Here is a 22,270-nt window from a genome sequence, read left to right as displayed (position 1 = left end):
GGGTTTACGAACAAAGAAAACATTCATTCAAACATGATCAAAGAGGAATACGGAATTTATGGGCGTAATACGCATGCACAAGACATGATATTACTTTTCATTGCGTGCAATTTTGGTATTGAATATGACGTCATAAAAGATACATACAATATACATGAAAACAAGAATCACTGTGTGTTTTGTTGGTATTTAATAACACGCAAATGTTTTATCATGTTTTGAAAACCCAGATATGTGAAATATTTATTTAGTTTTTGTAATTTAGCAAATGCCTTATAAATATATTTCATGCAAATGACGATATTTCTTGTGAAAGACTAAACGATATTTACACATTTCAATAACAAGTGCGATTCTTCGAGAAAAATGCTATACCAAATGAATGTCACGCTTTTAACCACTAACTGATGGGAAAGACACACAGACAAACAAAAGTAGAAGTATGGATGTGAAGCTTTATACGACTAACTGATGGGATAGACATACAGACGAACGACAGTAGCAGTATGGAAGGTAAAGCTTTATACCACTAACTGATGGGATAGGCACACAGACAAACGAAAGTAGAAGTATGGATGTGAAGCTTTATGCCACTAATTGATGGGATAGACATACAGACGAACGACAGTAGAAGTATGGAAGGTAAAGCTTTATACCACTAACTGATGGGATAGGCACACATGAGTAGAAGTATGGATGTGAAGCTTTATACGACTAACTGATGGGATAGACACACAGACGAGCGACAGTAGCAGTATGGAAGGTAAAGCTTTATACCACTAACTAATGGGATAGACATACAGACGAACGAAAGTAGCAGTATGGAAGATAAAGCTTTAAACCTCTAACTAATGGGATAGACATACAGACGAACGACAGTAGAAGTATGGAAGGTAAAGCTTTATACGACTAACTGATGGGATAGACACACAGACGAGCGACAGTAGCAGCATGGAAGGTAAAGCTTTATACCACTAACTGATGGGATAGACATACAGACGAACGACAGTAGCAGTATGGAAGGTAAAGCTTTATACCACTAACTGATGGGATAGGCACACAGACAAACGAAAGTAGAAGTATGGATGTGAAGCTTTATGCCACTAACTGATGGGATAGACATACAGACGAACGAAAGTAGCAGTATGGAAGGTAAAGCTTTATACCACTAACAGATGGGATAGACATACAGACGAACGACAGTAGAAGTATGGAAGGTAAAGCTTTATACCACTAACTGATGGGATAGACACACAGACGAACGACAGTAGCAGTATGAAGGTAAATTTTTAAACCACTAACTGTTGGGATAGTCACACAGACGAACGACAGTAGCAGTATGGAAGGTAAAGCTTTATATCACTAACTGATGGGATAGACACACAGACGAACGACAGTAGCAGTATGTAGGTAAAGCTTTATACCACTTACTGATGGGATAGACATACAGACGAACGACAGTAGAAGTATGGAAGGTAAAGATTTAAACCACTAACTGATGGGATAGACACACAGACGAACGACAGTAGCAGTATGGAAGGTAAAGCTTTATACCACTTACTGATGGGATAGACATACAGACGAACGACAGTAGAAGTATGGAAGGTAAAGATTTAAACCACTAACTGATGGGATAGACACACAGACGAACGACAGTAGCAGTATGGAAGGTAAAGCTTTATACCACTAACTGATAGGATAGACATACAGACGAACGACAGTAGCAGTATGGAAGGTAAAGCTTTATACCACTTACTGATGGGATAGACACACAGACGAACGACAGTAGCAGTATGGAAGGTAAAGCTTTATACCACTAACTGATGGGATAGACATACAGACGAACGACAGTAGCAATATGGAATGTAAAGCTTTAAACCACTAACTGATGGGATAGACATACAGACGAACGACAGTGTGTTGATTTTTAACCTACCACCGTTTTTTACTTACGTTCATTTTACTTTGGGTAAATTGTTCCTTTTAGTTAATATATTAAAAGCGTCCATTGATTTCCGGTAAGCATTGTTGACGTTTAATTCATTGTTGAAAATATGCCTAGAAATGTATCGTTGTATGTTGTTTTTATATCCATTTGTTTAATAAATGTTTATTCTGTTGATAAAGACCAGAACCTCATTATTATGCTTTATGATTAAGTCAAACCACTATTACGTAGATCTCAACTGTATCACTATGGAAATGTCCGAGTAACGCCGCATGAGCAGAAAGTATAAAAGCGCGCTTTTCTTCTATGAATAGTCAGTTCAGGTCTGACATCAAAGACCTCGTGAAGAGGCCGGTAGGACCTGTAAATAAACTCTGATTTAAAAAAAAAATGAATAGTCAGTTGTACTGCCGACTTCGTCGAGTTAACATCGCGAAATTAGGTAATTAAATTATATTATTAACATACATTAGGGACTTTGGGCACATAGAGACTGGCTATCCTCTTCAAACGTTCTGAGAGCCTTGAAGTTGGATTCCTACCCCTCAGCAGCCCGGGTCACTAATAGTTGATATATAAGTCACATACCTTCACACAACACTACAAGGCTCCATACCTAGGGTAACGAGTCACACAGACTCGGAGTCATAACGAAGTTTTCCGAGAAATCGGTCTCCATACAACGTCCCGAGGACATAGGTCTCCATAGATAGCTCCGAGACATAGGTCCCCATACAACGTCCCGAGGACACAGGTCTCCATACATAGTCCTGAGACATAGGTCTCCATACATAGACCCGAGGTCATAAGCGTTAATAGTGAGGTTCGAGGTCATATGAATATAGCATTTGATTACATTTGATTTACTGTTCCAAACCAATTATTGTATTAATAACCAATCATAAAGCAAGGTAGCTTGAAGAAAATTTTATACTATTGTATTGTGCTTTGGGTTATTGTCTGAACCATACTATAAAGACCGACGCTAGGTCGAAGACGCGTTACAAAAATTTGGTGGCAGCGGTGGGATAGCAGGATATCAGACCGTTATCCGTTACCCACAGCAACAGTATGGCGTCAGGCGGAGACCGAGAGCTCGATGCGTTGTATGAAGAGCTAGAGCAACTTCGAATACAAAACCAGAGGCTCAGACTAGAAAGTGAGATCTCCGGGCTACAGCTAAAAATGGATTACATGGACACAGGGTCGACCGACCGCAAAAGACTGTCTCGAGGTGCGGATATGAAACAAGAAGCGTCACGCCCATTAATCTCGGAACATACTCGAGCACCAGACCCGAAATATGCTGAAGATACCCCGAAGTATGTGACCAAAAGACGGAGTACATCGCGACCCCAGGCGGAGACCCCGAGCAAGGAGCATACCGCTATAATGAGACCTGCGACATATGATGGTTCCGGGTCCTGGTCCGATTATAAAGCGCATTTCGATGCTTGTTAAGAATTGAACAGATGGACTGAAAAAGAGAAGGGACTGTACCTTGCCGTATCGATGAGAGGTCAGGCACAGGGTGTATTTGGAAATTTGTCCAAACAATGCAATGACTATACAGAGCTTGTGATAGCTTTGCAAGAAAGGTTTCAGCCGCCCAATCACACAGAATTGTACCGGGTGCAGCTTCGAGAACGAAAACAGCGTGCATCGGAAAACTTGTCAGAACTAGCGCAGGACATCAGAAGGCTGACAAATTTGGCTTACCCTTCTGCCCCAGCCGATGTTAGAGAAACCCTTGCAAAAGAGCAATTTTTAGATTCGCTACATAGCGTAGAGTTGAGGATACGCACCAAACAGGCTAGACCATCGAGTCTGAATGATGCTGTGCGTCATGCAGTCGAAATGGAAGCCTACTACAAAGCTACTACCTCAAGTCAGGTGCTGGCAACAAGTACTGCGGAGGGCGATAGCCAGATCAAACATCAGAACGACCTCAAGTCCTTGCAGTCTGCAATTCAACAATTACAGAACGAGTTCCGTGCGTGGAAACGACAAAGTAATAGTGTCCCGAGATAATTTCAACCTAGGATTACGAGCTCAGATAGACCAAGGAATAACTTCCGAACACCTAGATGGAACCCAAGGCGCACTAATGTTGCCAGGTATAATCATAGTTAAAGGTCAAATACGAATGCGTCACATAAAATGGACCGAAGTACAGGTGACAAGGGTGGTGAAGTTAAGAAATCCACTTTCAATGGGGCCGGCTTATTCTTCGTAACAGCACACATCGATGGTTCTGCTGTAAGCTGTCTTATAGACACAGGAGCTACACTTTCGCTGATGTCAACACTGACCTGGAATTTGAACCGTGGAAAATGTTCCGAACTCAACAGTTTTGACAAGGACATTATCGCAGCATCTGGCACGCCGCTTACTATCAAAGGTCAAACCAGGGTAGATCTACTCATTAATGAGAAAACCTACCCCATTACGACAGTAGTTGCGGATATTGACGGAGACATTATATTTGGTCTCGACTTTTTCAAACGGTATCAATGCCATATTGACTTGGAGTCAGCACAGATACGTATTAACGGAGACAATTGTACCCTTACAGGCCAAGGAGCTTCTGAATGCTACCGAGTAGTTGTATCAGAGAAATTTCAAATACCTGCTAGATCAGAAATTATAGTACCAGCAGAGGTTACTGGCAAGGACAAAATAGAGTAGAACTTGTGCATTATTGAACCGACATTGAAATCATTGGAAGCTGGTAGAGGAATAGTTGCCAAATGCCTGATACAAGGTACTCAGAAATTCCCCGTACGTATGCTTAATCCATCCGAACAGTCCCAGATCGTCTACCCCGGGACACTTATAGCGATTACCAGTCCCGTGGTCCAGGTACAAGAGGTTCGAGTGAATAAAACTTCTACACGTGTAGTTGAAACAGTACCTGAACATCTCCAGGAGCTTTACATAAGGACGATAGATGGACTCAATCCAGAGCAACGTAGGCAAGTTGCTTACTTATTAAACAAATACTCGGATGTATTTTCAAAAGGCGATGGTGATATTGGCAGGACTGGGATAATACAGCATAGTGTCCCTGCATGAAATGCCCAATAAAACAGCCACCACGTCGTGTACCAATCCACATGACCGGGGAGGTCGATGCTCAGATCGACGAAATGCTGGACAGAGGCATCATAAGGCCATCAAAAAGCCCATGGGCAAGCAGTATCGTTCTAGTAAAGAAGAAGGATGGTACCCTGCGCTTTTGCGTTGACTACAGAAAGCTCAACGACGTAACTATAAAGGACTCATACCCATTACCAAGAGTAGACGAATAATTAGACCAGTTATCTGTAAGTAGATGGTTTTCGTCATTAGATATGAACTCTAGATACTGGCAAGTTGAGGTAGAAGAAGAAGATAAACAGAAGACCGCTTTCTCAAGCCGTAGAGGGTTGTTTGAGTTTCAAGTTTTGCCTTTCGGACTCTGCAATGCCCCGGCAACTTTTGAGCATTTAATTGAAATTGTACTATCAGGATTGCACTGGGAAGTATGCCTGATATACTTAGATGATGTAATTGTGACGGGGGCTACGTTTGACGACATGGTGAAAAACCTGAACATGGTGTTGGAGAGGTTCAGAGACGCAGGTCTCAAACTGAAGCCTCGCAAATGTCAGCTATTTGCGAAAGAAGTTGAATTCTTAGGACATATTGTGTCTGAGAATGGCATAAGGACTGATCCCAAGAAGACTGAGTCTGTACGCACATGGCCAACCCCAAGGTGTGTTAGAGACGTGCGATCCTTCCTGGGTCTATGTAGCTACTACAGACGCTTCATATATCGGTTTGCAGAAATTGCAAAACCATTGCATAAGTTGACAGAAAAGGTTGTGAAGTTTGTTTGGACTAAGGAATGCTCCGAAGCATTTAAAGGGCTGAAGGAAAGGCTGACTCAAGCACCAGTGCTAGGCCACCCGATCTTTAGTGAGCCTCTCATATTGGATACCGACGCCAGTGACACGGCATTTGGTGCGGTATTATCGCAGAAACAGAATGGTGAAGAGCGAGCCATCGCGTTTGCAAGTCGAACATTAACTAAAAGTGAACAAAAATACTGCGTTACGCGGAAGGAACTTCTGGCAGTGGTCCACTTTGTGAAATACTTTCGCCATTTTCTATATGGAAAACAGTTTTTGTTGCGTACTGATCACGGTTCGCTTAGGTGGATTATGAACTTTAAGAATCCAGAGGGTCAAGTTGCTAGATGGCTGGAGATACTAGCATCATATGACTTCAAGATAGAGCACAGACCAGGTCGATTGCATGGAAATTCTGATGCTCTAAGCAGGCGGCAATGCAGACAATGTGGTAAAAACTGTCCGGACACGCGAGATGTATAACCTGCAGTGAATATTATTGAACAGAGGGAACCCCAGGCTAATGCCGTATTAACAGATATTGTCTCAGCTCAGAGCTCTGACACAGATGTTACACGTCTTAAGCAGTGGATCCTGGATAATCTCGAAGTCAGAGATGAATTGATAGTACGAAATTGGGACGTACTTGGGACCGACATTGTATATTGGCAGGTCATCGTCCCATTGAAACAAAGGCGAATGGTGCTGAAACACATGCATGACATAAAAGCCTCGGGACACCTTGGTATTAAGAAAACCTTAGCAAAGATAAGACAGCGATATTACTGGCCTGGGTTACAACATGATGTGAAGATCTATGTGAACGGTTGTGATGTTTGTGCGAAACGCAAGTGCCCTACTCGAACAAAAAGAGCACCAATGCAGATCACAAGAAGCGGCTACCCAATGGAGCGCGTAGCCCTGGATATACTTGGAGAACTTCCCCAAAACAGATAAAGGCAATAAATACATACTAGTTGTGTCCGACTTCTTTACCAAATGGACGGAAGCATACCCTATGCCGAATATTGAGGCTACAATAGTTGCTGAAATCGTGGTGCAGAATTTCATATGCCGATAAGGAAACTACATTCGGATCAAGGAAGTTAGTTTACCAGCAGAGTCTTCATGGAGATGTGTCGTTAACTTGAGATCGAGAAAACTCGGACGACACCGTACCATCCAGAATCAGATGGATGAGAGATTTAATCGTACTCTATGCACCATGTTGAGTGCATATGTCGACACCCATCACAAGGATTGGGATAAGCAACTCCCATACGTAATGATGGCTTATAGGGCATCGGAACATGAAACCACCGGAATAACACCCAATTTGATGATGTTCGGACGAGAAACAACATCACCCTTAGATTTAGTGTATGAAATGCCGTCAGCAATCAAATCAACTCCTGCATGTGACTGGGTTTGGGAACTGCAGGATAACATGGAAAGTGTACATAAATTTGTACGAACACATACTGGGAATGCAATTCAACAACAAAAGAAATACCATGATAGAGCCCTATCATACGAAGCGTTTCAGCCTGGGGACAGAGTATATGTTTATTTTCCTATTAAGAATAGGAAAGGTTCGCCGAAATTTACGTCGTACTGGAGAGGGCCATACCGAGTGTTAGAAAAGCTAACATGTGTGTTGTACAAAGTAGATTGTGGCAGAGCTGGTGCAACGCAGGTCATCCATACGGACCGTATGCGAAAAGTTCGAAGTCGGCTTCTCCTTGGAGAAACGGACATACCGGATGACGGCATAGCAGAAAGTGTGATGCCTGAGAATGTAGAGCAACATTGCGAAAGTTCAGCAAGCGAATCAGGCGACCAAGAGGTAAGCTTTACCCGGACAGGTAGAAGAAAGACAAAACCTACCTGGCATAACGATTACGTGTTTTCTATTTTCAGGAGCACCATGGCCAAGACAAAAACAACCCCGAGGACAAGAACTTTGTGCCCGCTGTGCAAAGAGGATATCCCGGTCACCATGAGCTTTCAGGACCACATGACGATGTGTGCTTCCAAGAGGATATCGTGCAAGGCTTGCGGTGTAACCTTCAAGAAGGTCGTTTACCTTAAACGACATTATGCCCGAACGGGGCACGATAAAGTCTCGCAGGGTAGTGACAAGGGATGTTCTGAGTCTGTCAGTGCTTGCGCGAGTGCAGTGATTGATAGGGAAGATAACGGCGAAATTAACTGGGATTCCGATCCCGAGGTCAGTGTGGACGACAAGGGCTCTTCTTCACACGAAGATAGTGACCTCTAGTTAGGTAGGACAGTTAGAAAGAGAACGGCTCCCACTCCTGTTCAAGCGCCGGTCAAGCGAGCTAAAGGTTCGGAGTCCGAACGCCCTGGACCCAGTTGTAAAGTCAAAATCCTTGATGAACAGTGTGGAGGTGTTGATAAGGTAGAGACTGGGAAGTGGTTGCGCAGTAGCGGCGTTCGAGCGGATTACAAACCGAAGGTACATATGAGAGAGAATGCCGTTCAAGTCGACTGTGTTGTCAAAATGAACAAGAGTACACAGGATGCAGTTATCGTTGCTGAAAGGGGGACGCAGACACGAGACACCATGCAAGTGCTAAACGAATGTCAGTGCAACAAATTGCACAAGTGCAATTTTTGTGGCATATATTTTGAGGATATGGCAATGTTCTTCATCCACCAGGGTTGCCATACAAATGGACAGCCTTGGAGGTGTAATGTGTGCGGACACACATGTAATGACAGGCAGTCATTCTATATCCATGTCACAATGCAACACATTGCTTAGACTGTGAAATATGATTGTTTTATTTTCTGTTAATCATTGAAACTTAGGTAAAGTGCATATTACTGTTACAGAGTATTATAGAGTATCATGTTTTGTTAATTATTTTTGTTCTTTTAATCATTGATCATTGTCAACTGGGTCATGCGAGTTGTGTATCGTGTTATTTCTTAAAAGTTGACCCAGCATTTGTAAAAATATTGCAAGACATATTCATTTCCAGAAAGGAAATTCATTTCTGCGTTGAATAAGACCGAGATCGTGAAAATCGCTGCACAATTGATGAAGATATGGCTGTTCAAAGCGATGCATCCCGTTTTGGGGTGATTTTGAGTTGCATACCTTTTTATATGTATATATTTGATAGTGATTTGTTTTTCATAAAATTTAATTTTTCGTTATGATTGGACTATATATCATTCAAAATGATGTTTTCACTAATTAATATCATAGCCACACGCTAACCACCTGTGAGAAAAATGGGCGTAATGCATGTTTGTAAAGTGTCGTGCCAGATTAGCCTGTGCAGTCCGCACAGTCTAATAAGGAACGACACTTTCCGCATAGACAAGATTTTCGGTAAGAAGGGACTTCCTTTAAACTAAAAATGCCATAAAATCGGAAAGTGTCGTCCCTGATTAGCCTGTGCGGACTGCACAGGCTAATCTGGCACGACACTTTACAAACATGCATTAAGTCCTATTTTCTCAGAACAAGACACACATATTGATTTGTTTATAATACTTCTTGGATTTATTAGTGTACATGACATTATTAGATTGTCAGAAGCAAGAAAGGGATATCAAAAATGGGACGCTACAGATCATTGCTTTTCAAAGTTCACACGAAAAGTCGATTTAACATTTAAACCTTGTTCAATTAAAATAATTGATAAAAAATAAAAATTATTTGATTTAAGACTCTTTATTGCAATCCAAATGTTTTCAAAAGATATTAACTCGAATTTTGCTGATCACATTCGTTTGATTTTGTTGATGAAAAAGTCTAGAATTCTCATAACAATTATATGAGCCTTGTTCTGGGAATACGTGTGCGATAAGTTTCGTCCCTAATGAGCATATGCAATCCGCAGGGGCTAATCAGGGACGACAACTTCCGCTTTTATGGGATATTTCGTTTAAAGGAAGCCGTTTTTCTTCATTAGACTTTTCGGATTTCATATTCGAATCTGTGACGTCACCTAACATTGTCAGTTTCCCCAGAACGAGGCTTATATCTGAAACAAATTACTGTTTACCAGTGACTTTAAATACAACAAGATCCGTGTGCGATCGCAAATAGCTACATAATAATTTGATATAATTGCATGATTGAATAATGGTGCAATAGTGTTCATAATTATATAATACGTTGAAAGTACCTTAATTGATCTGGTCGAGATACATCAAACTTATCGAAGACGCTACAAGAATGTTTAGGATATGCAAGCACTTGTGATAACTTGGTAAGTCGCATTCACGTGGTATGCATTGAATAATTATAAAAAAGCATTTTTAATGTCAGGAGGAGGTAAAAAACAGTCGATTCGTCTTTTTGTAAATGTTTAAAAAAAAACACAATTTTTCAAATGTTCATGACAATCTTAGTTACAAAAAGGCGATCGTTTTACATACTTCAGTGAATTGCAAACTTATCTAAGTGGCAAAGCTTAAAAACGGGCATATATAGTTCAATTCTTATGTGGACCTTATTTCGTATATGGTTAATTATTGTTTAAGACATTAAGAATATCATTATATGGGCCCAGAAATTTATACAACTAACTCATCGAAATGGCGTTTTTCAAGTGCGCTACATAACGTTTGAAACTTTTGCATTAAAAAAATGACTTTATAAAAAATACTTGTTAAAATACAATTTTTGTAATAGCCTAAACGCAAAATAAGTTATCATTCAGTCGAGATTTGTGATTTGAAAACAGCAATTGGCAATTTTTTATTATTTCATGTTTGTCAAATTTCAAACATATGACTCATTGCAGCATTAATTATATACGCAATAAAACAAAAACTAAGTTACATTGCAATTTATCTAAAAATGTATTTTAGTTCATCTAAATATATTAGCACCCACATAAATATATTTTTAAACAATTAAATAAATGCGCGATTATTAAGGTTAAAGTGGGTTTTTTTCTTAAATAAATTTATTAAATATCTTAAACATTTAAACATTACTAGATTCCTACCTGCTTCGACTAAACTCCTCCGTCTAACCAAAAGACTGAGCTATTGCACCCGACACTCGATTGACAGTTTCTGACGAACAACTTTTGTACGAAATTTATCACTCCGCGCGGACTCGGTTTATTTCGGTTTTTAAAAATAGTCCTAGGAGCCAAAGATTGTTTATTGACGCGCTTGTTAAATCTCAACCAAGCCTGTCACTCCGCACGGAATCGGTTTATTTCGGTTTTTAAAACTAGTCCTAGGAGCCAAAGATTGTGTATTGACGCGCTTGTTAAATCTCAACCAAGTCTGTGTTAATGTATCAATGTGAGTTGATCTGCAATGTAAATTTTCTTCAGTTTAATCGGCCGCATAATGCAAAATGCCTGTAACCGTACGAGGTTTATATAAATTGAATGTAACTGTTGGTCTAACCTTTGCAAACGGACGCATATGAAACTTAAACATGTGTTTGAATGTTTGTTTACAAAGTAAACATATAAACATTTTAAGTAACATCAATCTACGCCAGACTTGAATCTCATGTGAGTGCGTACAGCGAAACAAATATTACTTCCGTTAATTGCACATGCGTTTTATTAATTAAATGACTGAAAGAAAATGCAAAAGTTTGCTAAAATGTGTGTATATTTACAATTAACCAAATAACGCTTAAGTTCCAAGTTATTATCAGACATATATGGAGTCCATCTCCACAAAAAGATGCACAGTGCAGCCTAACAAGTGTATTGTAGTGCAGCCTAACAAGTGTATTGTTAATGGGTATTCTGCAACTTTTTACCAAATTTGTTTGTAAAATACTAAATGGTTGATTTTACTTATATATTTACTGTTATGATTGTTACGAAAATAAAAAGAATAACATGCTTTTGAGCCTACTAATAAACAGATCCACAGACATACATATCGTATCATGCTTACTTATATCCAATTTTGATCAAGAGTATGGCATTTGTTTTTTCCTAATTCTTCTCACGTAGACTTATAGTGTCATTTTTGCGCGATACGCCTACACTTTTGTTATTGATTTGTAATTCCTTGTTACGACATAAAAAATAACGTCCCAATGCTATTGGACTATATAACACATAAGGTTATATTACACTTATTCCGATTCCCATAGGGTCCCATTATAAAACTGACAACTTTCACAGCATTTTCCTTGCCTTTTCGACGGATCAATTTTTTCAAACCTGGTATCATTTTAAAGATGGATCTGTCATCTTCCAATAATTGCAATCAAAAACATACGGTCTCGCAACTTCTAAGAAAGTAAATCGCTGTCAAGCCTTATGGGGGTTATTATCGGATTAACGTCCCCCTCATGATATTTAGCAATAAATTAAGTAACATGGGGACAAACTGTTACAAAACCATTGCATGGGGCTGGCAAAAGCATTTAATTTCTCCACAAAAACAAATAAAAACTTGTTTCAACAGGTATTTGAGAGCAGTTCTGTTTAATAGTTTCATTATTTTACTGTTCTGGGAAGGATATAATTTGAATACCAACAATTTCTGAAATAAAAAGTATATCGTTCACTCGATGTACTATTTTTCGGATATGTTAAAATTCGGACATTTAAAGATAGGGACATGTATGTGTTGGTTTGTTGTTGATAGTTTGTAAAAATAATTTTTTAATGTTATTTATGGCAACAAGATGGATGGTGGCAATTATCTGTGCCTTTCTGTCAGGAAATAGGCGTGAAAAACATTCCTTTAATTGATCCTGGGAATCATCCACCACTAACAGAAAACGTTTTAACAACAGAAGCAGATGAATATTATGTCCAAATGACCAAATATAACTGTTTAACAATTGGAAGTGATATGATTTATTTTCTGATGTTTTATATTTCTTTTTCCCTTTTAAATGAAGTACATTGGTGTGGTTCTATGTTTAAATAATTAATTTTGAAACAGTTATGCAGCATAATACTTAATGCATTGATGTCAACATTATTATATTATTTTGGTTATCTGTGTTGTTATCAAGTTGAAAATTTTTTATTTATATACAAATAAAGCTTATCAAGACTTATGAAGGTATGACCTACGAAGGTACTTTGTGTTTTTTTATGTAATAACATACTTTTTATGGTGATAATATAGTCAATGACATTAATGTAGTAAGGCTTCTTTAAATGCTTGTTCTTATTAATAAGGTTGGAATAACTGACAGTTTTCACGCCGCGAAAAAGTGGCGACAACTTTTTTGGGGCCAGTGAAACCCCTGAATATATAACGAATTTCTTCGTAATTGTGAATGTTATTTGCAATCTTTAAGTTTTCTTCACTCTGTCCAATTTGTTATTGCGATCAGCTTAAATTTGTTTTAAGCTTTTAATAATATAACAGGTCGATCGGTGAAATAAGCATAAAATAAAAAACGTAAGTATCTACCGGGGTATATATATTTTCCATTGTGCAAAGTGTCTGTCTGTGTGTCTGTCTGTGTGTCTGTGTGTGTCTGTCTGTCTGTCTGTCTGTCTGTCTGTCTGTCTGTCTGTCTGTCTGTCTGTCTGTCTGTCTGTCTGTGTGTCTGTCTGTCTGTCTGTCTGTCTGTCTGTCTGTCTGTCTGTCTGTCTGTCTGTCTGTCCGTCCGTCCGTCCGTCCGTCCGTCCGTCCGTCCGTCCGTCCGCCCGCCCGCCCGCCCGCCCGCCCGTCCGTCCGTCCGTCCGTCCGTCCGTCCGTCCGTCCGTCCGTCCGTCCGTCCGTCCGTCCGTCTGTCTGTCTGTCTGTCTGTCTGTCTGTCTGTCTGTCTGTCTGTCTGTCTGTCTGTCTGTCTGTCTGTCTGTCTGTCTGATTGTCTGTCTGTCTGTCCTCCGTCCGTCCGTCCGTCCGTCCGTCTGTCTGTCTGTCGTGGTCTATTAACGAAAAGAAGTTAATAAACGCAATAAACAATGTACATTTATTATTAGATTACAAGTGCAAGCAAAGACCCATTTTACAATGTAGGTCCTTTGTTTATTAAGCCCGGCTTGTGACTCTAATTGTTCATCAAATGATAATAATCAATCGAGTTTACGATTATTCGAATAAGGGTTATTTACGTGATATTCATTAACAAGAAGCACAAACTTGCATCGATTTACACATGTCTGGAGCATACACATAGTAAAAACTTGGACAAGATTATTATTCTCGAGGCTATACAACTGCAATTATTCCAACTACTTTTACATATTTTATCTGTTTGAACATCTGTTAAGTATACAGTCTTGAGGAAAATATTGACACTTCCAGAGTACATTGTATCTACATCTCTGACTCTTCAAGTTAATGGTCAAGAACACTTTATGAATGTATGTAAAGGTATGCCTGTTTTTCGGCGTAAGCTGCATAAGCCAGCTTTTCACCTTAGCCTGACCTTTGTAATTGTCCAATAAAATTCCAATAAAATTTCCCGCGGCTAGGTACGAATGAATACACTTCATTTATTCCATTGGCTGATTTGAGTTTACCACCAGAACATTGGAAACATATCCGCGTCTTTGTAACACTGTTTTACTGTATGAAACAATTTTATCTCGAATGAAAAGGCTTAATAGATAGAACAGTTTTACACTCAATTCTCGACATCAATACAGTTTGTGCGTACACCTTTTATTTTCAGAGTATTACCAGCGCAAGAGCGTTTATACTTAAAAGGCTATGTTCTCATATTTAGTACTTACTTCCTTATTCCTGTCAACATGTTAACATGTAAAAGTATAAAGAGCAATGGAAGCGAGGCCTCACTTTAAAGCATTGCATTTCAACCCGCGAGGTATATCGGGTCAATTCGCGGACATTCAGAGTTTATATAAAGGTCATCACCGGAGTTGGCGGCCAGTAAAATAATCGTTATATAATAAAGACGCTATCCGTGAACTAGGTGACCTGGAATTTTCTTTAGACCAGAAATATGTTAAATGAAGATATTCAGCAATATAATTATGGTATGTAAATAATAGATTCTTAATGTGTTTTCAACAATACAATGATAAATATTATTGTTGATAAATTTAACAATAATTATTCGTCCATATTGCCTAATGTACTAAAGTGATATTATGAGCATGTAACAGTTTATAGGTGTCTATCGCAACCGTTGATTATTTTTGATGTTTCTACGTTCATATACACTTATATTAATTAATGCAGCATCATCATACTAAAACAATATACCAGAAAGAGAAAAATAATGCATTTGAATATCAACCGTACTTTCGTTTGACAACTGATCATGCGTTTACGAGTTGAACCTAAATTTAGTTTTAGTGCAGATTTGTTCATACGACACAAAGACACGAAATTGTTTTACGGATCATTTCAGCTTACAGGACTGGGTGGGTCACGTAAGAATATCGAATATAAAATATTTTTTTATAAACAACTGGTAGCAAGGTGAGTTGCAGATAATTAATCAGTAACCACATTTTAACTAACTATTTTGACCTGTTAATTCTTTTCAGCTCAATTCAACAGTGCAAAATGCCCATAATATCACTTTAAGCATTAGCACGATGATAATTGATACTGTTAATAATCGAATCAAATAGCAATGCCCGACAAACCACTAAAACAGGTTTGTTCGAAGAACGCGCCTATAAATACGGATACTTCTCGTGTGGCCGGTTGACTCATATGTTTAAATTTCACTTCCATTCTTCTTGTGATTTTCTGTTTTGTATCTATAGGTTTATGACCAGCAATATGTTATAATGTAAAATAAGCCGCGAAAACTCCCCGTAACATCCCGTACTGCGTGTGATGCAGCTAAGAACTGCACAGAAAAAGACATTCGCTATCCTTGATCTCATTCATTAAACTATTTACGCCGTATATCTTTTTTAAAGATATTTCTTGTTTGAGATATCTTAATCAAAATTATTATCCCCCGCCATCGGCGGATGAATATTGTTTTGGCATTGTCCGTCCTTCCGTCTTCCGGTCCATCTTTCCGTCCGTCCGGAGCCATATCTTGGAAGTGCTTTGACGGATTTCATTGAAACTTGGTAATAGTATATCTATATGGATACTAGGATGATGCACGCCAAATGGCATTCTACACCGTCTGTTAATAACAGAGTTATGTCCCTTTGTATCTTGAAAAAAAAACATATGCGGCATGTAAACGTGAAATATACATCAACCACAAACAAAACCAAGTTCGATTCATCGAAAGCAGCAGACGGTGCTGACATTCGGATTGAGTAAAATGAATTTCTGTATGAAATATTCTAAATATGGAAATAAATGTACTAGACATCCCTAATTTTGGAAATAAATTGATCCAATAGAAAAATGGGAGAGTCCACTAGGCATAAATGGGTTAATCAAAACACCAAAACACATGACAAAAGCTACCTCAAATATATAAAACGAGGGTCACCGCCTCGGAACTTAAAATACATTGAATACCCAAGCCTCAATATAATTCCCATTCACATTTATAATATTTAAGTATACATACATTTAAATATTGATCACAGTATTTAATTCGAAGGAAATTTCAGCAGTATGTAATAGAAGATAATTCTTATTTAACGGAAGACAAACCCATTTTCTACAGCACCTGTTTTTTAAACGAAACATGATGCGTTTTATTATTAAGATCATCTTAATGCAATATCCACCAGAATCGGTTGTGCTGGTTGTAAATTATCACATTTAATTAGTGTGTTGTATATGTTTATATTATACCGAATAAAACATAATGCCATCATTTGTATTGTTAAATAATATACTTATAATAATAATAATATACATTCCACCACTTACAGAAATAAATTCAAATAAAAAAGGTAAAATAAATTAACACGGTGATCATAATTTCAAAATAACGTGTGCAAATTTCTTATCAAAAGTTTCATGTTATGTCAATTTTAGTCCGTGAAAGATCTTCCTTAATGTAGCTATCGCATCTGTTCAGGACATCACGACGAACGCCAAAAGTGGAATGGAAATTTTAGACCTGAAATGGTTAACAGCGAATGCGGTTTGAAAGTCACCCATAGCACTTGGGATGAACGCTTTTGCTGTTGACATGTTCCCTGTTCACGCGTCCCTAAATTCCATTATCCGAAACCAAATTGATACAAATTCATTAAATTAATCCATGCAGAAGAATATAATTTTATTGCACATAATTACGTTCACTTTGTGTGTTACCCTCTTAAATTATCATAATAAATATTATATATGGTATGTGTATAAATAAAGTGTGTATGCGTACTTTAATTTAAATTTAATTTAGCTCACTACTCGTTTTAATGTAGTTTTACTAGCAATGGATATGAATGTCTACACAATTTATATTGAGAATGTAAAGTTAATTTGTACTCGTATGCGATATTCATCGTGTCGGATAATGAACCCGAAATTGTTCGCATTAAGGTTTTCGAAGTAATGACTTCACCATTTAAGCGCAATTCGTTCTTTCTATTTGCTTGGAATTGTTTGCAAACGAAGTGTTTTCAAGTGTAAGTTCAAGTACTTTTTTTTTACAGATTTTGCGTATGGATTTATGAAAAACCAACAACTGACATTTCGAGATCACTGTTTTAATCCTATCTTTATACAACCGCCATTCAATGTTCGCAACATTGATATTTTAGCCACTTGTGCGTAACACCCTTTAATGGAGGTTTTGTTAACTAAACTTTCGAAAAACATGGGACTGTTAATTGCACCACATGTAATACAAATCTCTCATCAGTTCATGTTGAGCAGATTTACAAATAAATATTTCTGATATCTGCACTTTAAGAAATGTTCAGTAACATAAATGCCACTGACCCTTCCTGTATATTGACCTTTCTTGCCTATGACCACCGGACTGGTTGCTAGACACATGATCTACAAATGAGTGACGATAAGGTTCTAATTATAAAGCTGGCATGTGTATATAAAGTCGATACCTTTAAACGTTGGCCACTTTACTGATTTTGATACCAGGATCAATGTGAGTTAGTTGGATACTGCAGTTTTTACTCTTTTGTTTGTAAATATTTATAATCGTTTTAACTTTTGGAATGGATCGGAAACAAAGTGAGTCGCGTTCTGAGAAAACTGGGCATATGGCATGTGCGTAGTGTCATCCCAGATTAGCCTGTGCAGTCTACACAGGCTAATCAGGGACGACACTTTCCGCCTAAACAAGATTTTTGCGAAAGAGACTTTCTTTAAACAGAAAATGTCATAAAAGCGGAAAGTGTCGTCCCTGATTAGGCTGTGCGGACTTCACAGGCTAACCTGGGGTGACACTTTACGCACGGGCATTAAGCCCAGTTTTCTCAGAACAAGACTCAATTACATTTGGTTTAATGAATCTCTTTTAGGGACCTTCTTTTGTAAACTTAAAATATTACGCTGATGATTCTTCTAACAAAATTAATATTTGGTACAGTGTGTTGTATAACAAAAGATGTTGCTTAATTGCCAGTGTTCTAAAAAAAAGGTGTTGCTTTATTGTTCCAGATCTTTTTCGGTTGTATTTTTCTTTTCTGAAAGTTATCGGATTCTGAGAGCACTAATAGTTAAACAAACTTTATATTTTATATCAAATCATTTTACAATTCGTCACTTTCAAAACATAACGGACCTCGTGTAAGATTCTGAGATTTATCATGTGGAGCAGCTCAAGTTTCACTTTGTTTATCTTAAAGATGCGCATATTTCACAATTTCTAAATTTTCTGGAGTCTCAGTAATAATGTTATTTTCGTCAACTGTTTGCGTTTGTTTTATATTCCGTATATCATTCCGTTTGTATCTTCTTTGTTTTAGTACATACATCTCATCATGTTCAAGCTGTTCGTACTCTGTTTGGTCCCATGCGTGCTTTGTGCGCCACAGAAGAAATTCATCGAACAATTTGGCCTTCCGCTTGGCAACCTGTGTACGTCCAATACAAGTTTTCCATTATTTCTAACAACTGATCGATCTTTTGAAATGTTATTATCTTTAAGTAAATGTTTGTTAAGCCTACTTAATTTCTCAGTATTGTGATCAAACGGGTTTAATGTATTTTGGTAACACACACACACATCTTATCTCATCATAACTGAACGCCAATGGATTCTTGCACTTTTTATGACATACATGTAACATAAAAGTTTACATAACGCTTTCACAGTTGATCTAAACACTCTGAAGTGTGATGTCCAGATCATGCTGGATGTCCTGGGTGCTGACCCCACGGAGCAGGCCTGCGAGGCTGAGTGTCACAAACTAGTCCAGGACGGAACCACGCTGTCATATGGATGCCCGCTTGTTTGCCATGCGTAAGTTCATTTGAGCTGCGTACTGAGAAAACTGGGCATAATGTATGTGCGTAACGTGTCGTCCCAGATTAGCCTGTGCAGACCGCACAGGCTAATCAGGGACGACACTTTCCACTTTTATGGTATTTTCAGTTTCAAGGAAATCCCTCCTTACCGATTATCAAGTTTAGGCAGAAAGTATCGTTGACACTTTACGCACATGCATTAAACCCAGTTTTCTCAAAACAAGGCTCATTTGGAGTCAGGTTTTTGTTTCGAGTTCGGTTTATAACGAACATTTGAAGACCCTGATCTCTTGACTCATATGCCTAATAGTGTGGTTGTTAAAACGTTATCGACTGCGCATGAATTTTCCATATGACAATTGTTCCCAGACGACTTGTTAGTTTGGCTCATTGGGTCATTGTCGACCTGAAATAGCTTGAAGTCACCCTGGGGTGACAAGAAGCCGATTCATAACACCCTGGGGTGACTTCAAGCCGATTATAGTCACCCGGTGGGCTTGAAGTCACCTCAGGGTGACATGAATCGGCTTGAAACGGCTTCTAGTCACCCCGGGTGACTTCAAGCCATTTCAGGTCGACAATGACCCAAATGGGCGTTAGTTTGATAACGGGATATCGTACTGCCCGTTGTGAAGGTCTCTTGTGAAAGGCGAGTCAATACGTAAGGATTGAGCTGAGATCGAACTTGCGACATGAGAGTTCCGGTTGCAATATATAACCTCGAGGCAACAGATCCGCTGTCCCAGACGCCCGTCATATATTAGTTTCAATTTATACTTGCCATTTGTAATTAGGTGTCATATAATGTGTGAAGCAAACTATTACTTTTTTCTTATTGTATTTATTTAAAAAAAGAGTAATTACCTCCGGCACCATAAAGGAAGCAAATGTTAAAGGTAATTCGCCCTTACTTTCCTCCGGTAAACATTTAAGTCGACTGAGATGTGCTTGTAACAATAGACGGTATAAGTACGTTTTATACTGGAATCACGATTAGAATCATCCATTTCATTTCCCAGATCTTGATTACTGTTTTACACTACATTTCCATTTTGCTCGATTTGATTGGTGTCACATGTTTCACTGTCTATTTCAGCTTCCAAAACTTGGCCCACTATTTCCACGAAACCCCTAAACCAGGCCAGGCCAACACGACTTGCGGTGGTCTCAACGTTAATCCTGGCAAATAGAGAAATCTTAGCATGAATCTGAACCTGATAATAGCTATAGAAAAAAGAATAAAACATAAAGGAGACACTCTGTTCGTTTTTAGAATTATCCTGCAAACTGTATAACGACAACAAACATAAATTCAAGCGATATCGTGATGATTTTACTGTGGCCCTGTACTGCCATTCGACAAAATGATAACTTCTTTGTCAAACCTATATAGCCGTTTCAGCAATTGTAATTCATTTTCAAATAAATCAGCGCTTTATCGTATACTTTTATGAGATTTTATGTTATCCTTATAAGAAATTGCACGTTGAAAGCATGTAGTCAGTTCACTTTACGTATATTGTATACATCTAATATACTTCAGAAAAAAGTTAATGAGTGAACAATTTTGTAATAGGCTACAGATATATAACCATTCTTAAAGGGGCCTTTTCACGTTTTGGTAAGTTGACAAAATGTAAAAAAAGTAGTTTCAGATTCGCAAATTTTCGATTTAGTTATGATATTTGTGAGGAAACAGTAATACTGAACATTTACCATGCTCTAATATAGACATTTTATGCATCTTTTGACGATTTAAAAACCTGAAAATTATAAAGCGTTGCAACGCGAAACGATTGAATAATTTGGAGAATTCTGTTGTTGTCGGTATATTTTGTGAAACTACGACGGTTGCTTATTGGCGTGCGGCGACTAGTATGTAATACGTTTTTTTCGCTTATGGGAGGAGAAGTTATTTTACGGATCAATGTATATATTTTTGTTGTCAGAATATCTTGCATAGTGGTGTTGTTTTTTTTGGTAAATGAGTGTAAATAAGTACTGCATTTGTGCCTATTACATTAACTACAACATTTATTGCCAATGATGCAAAGCTACTTGTTGTTATTAATAACTGATCACAGGGGAAAGATCACAGGGACTGAGCAAATACGCGAACCGGAACTGTCTGGTTTAGTATAAAAATGAAATTATTCTCGGTTTGATAAATACGGTAGTTAATACATGTTATTTAGAAGAGAGATTATGGTAATGGTTTAGAGTGAAAATTGCACGGGTTTTGTGTTTAAGATTTAGCGCGAACGCGCACGAGTTTTTCGTGTTTGGGTATATATGATTTGCAAATCTATTGAGTCGCCATTCGAGGGTGTATTTGACAGGCAAACGTAATGGAAAAGGAAAACGAAGGGGTAATAACCCCGCCCGCCCGCCCGCCCTTAATGGACATGTGTTTATCTAAATAATTGGTTACATTATTTTAACTTGTATAATGTTGCAATAATAAAGTCGATATTAAGTTTATTTTCAGTTTGTTTTTTAGTTCATGTGAGATGGGATCTAAATACGAACGGATTTCTTCAGCAAGAAAGTCGATGGGTGTATTTAAATTTAAGTTTGAAGCAGCTAAGTTTTCTTGATTATTTTGTTTCATCTTTTGCTTCATATTGTGTTTTTATTGTGAATTTTCAAGTTATGTGTTTCACATTTGAGAATCTCACTTCCTGGAGATAGAGCTTCCTGCATATTTATTAAAATCTTGGTATGTTTAAGTCAGTGTTATCATTTTTTGTTTTCTTACGTAATGAACGTTTAATTTTAAAAAGGTATTCTTAATTTTACGATTACTTATATACATATATAGATATAGATATTACAACGGAATACTTATGATTTATCAACATTATTTTTAAATGTTTATGGATTTTATGGCTTGAATGATTTGTTTGTTGCTTGTTGATGTCCGGGGTGTGTACGGGATGCATTTGACGTTTGTTTGTTATGTCAATTTTCGCAATGAAATTAATAACGTTTATTTACATGTTTTACTAAAGAATACTTAATTTTTATAGTAAATAATAGCTGTTTATTTGTATATATCTCTTAAATTAGAGGTTTCGGGAGGTGATGCAGGCACCTAGACACCGGTCTTGAGCTATGGGTCCTCATACGCCCCCCCCCTGCCATTAAAAGAAATAAA

The 22,270-nt window shown here is 38.1% G+C and overlaps 2 protein-coding genes and 1 pseudogene across 2 annotated transcripts in view; 2 read left to right on the top strand and 1 right to left on the bottom strand.

Annotated features, from left to right (window-relative positions):
- Positions 1-11,155, bottom strand: part of LOC127855686 (sodium bicarbonate cotransporter 3-like) — a 79,525-nt gene extending 68,370 nt beyond the window's left edge. Inside the window, exon 1 of the mRNA XM_052391468.1 lies at positions 10,836-11,155. The gene's annotated coding sequence lies outside the window, so the exon portion shown is untranslated. The remainder of the gene's footprint in view (positions 1-10,835) is intronic.
- On the top strand, positions 7,769-8,267 carry LOC127855884 (uncharacterized; annotated as a pseudogene).
- A 6,578-nt stretch (positions 11,156-17,733) lies between the features above and the next one.
- On the top strand, positions 17,734-20,368 carry LOC127856080 (uncharacterized). Its single transcript, XM_052392072.1, has 4 exons — positions 17,734-17,788; positions 18,612-18,723; positions 18,961-19,108; positions 20,210-20,368. Exons 2-4 carry the CDS (start codon positions 18,627-18,629, stop codon positions 20,301-20,303), a joined length of 339 nt encoding a protein of 112 aa, XP_052248032.1. The 5' UTR covers positions 17,734-17,788; positions 18,612-18,626; the 3' UTR covers positions 20,304-20,368.
- Positions 20,369-22,270: the final 1,902 nt, after the last annotated feature.

The sequence above is a fragment of the Dreissena polymorpha genome, chromosome 13, assembly GCF_020536995.1.
Source record: "Dreissena polymorpha isolate Duluth1 chromosome 13, UMN_Dpol_1.0, whole genome shotgun sequence".
In the NCBI taxonomy this organism is placed as follows: Eukaryota; Metazoa; Mollusca; class Bivalvia; order Myida; family Dreissenidae; genus Dreissena; species Dreissena polymorpha.
The sequence above is the reverse complement of the archived record's forward strand: the minus strand, read 5'-3'. Positions and strand labels throughout refer to the sequence as shown.

Excerpts from the sequence above, each read along its gene's own strand:
- LOC127856080 (XM_052392072.1), top strand. The coding sequence starts at position 18,627 with ATGTTCAAGCTGTTCGTACTCTGTTTGGTCCCATGCGTGCTTTGTGCG. Across the intron at positions 18,724-18,960 it reads CCTTCCGCTTGGCAACCTGT|TTGATCTAAACACTCTGAAG; the intron begins GTACGTCCAATA and ends ACGCTTTCACAG. Across the intron at positions 19,109-20,209 it reads TGCCCGCTTGTTTGCCATGC|CTTCCAAAACTTGGCCCACT; the intron begins GTAAGTTCATTT and ends TGTCTATTTCAG.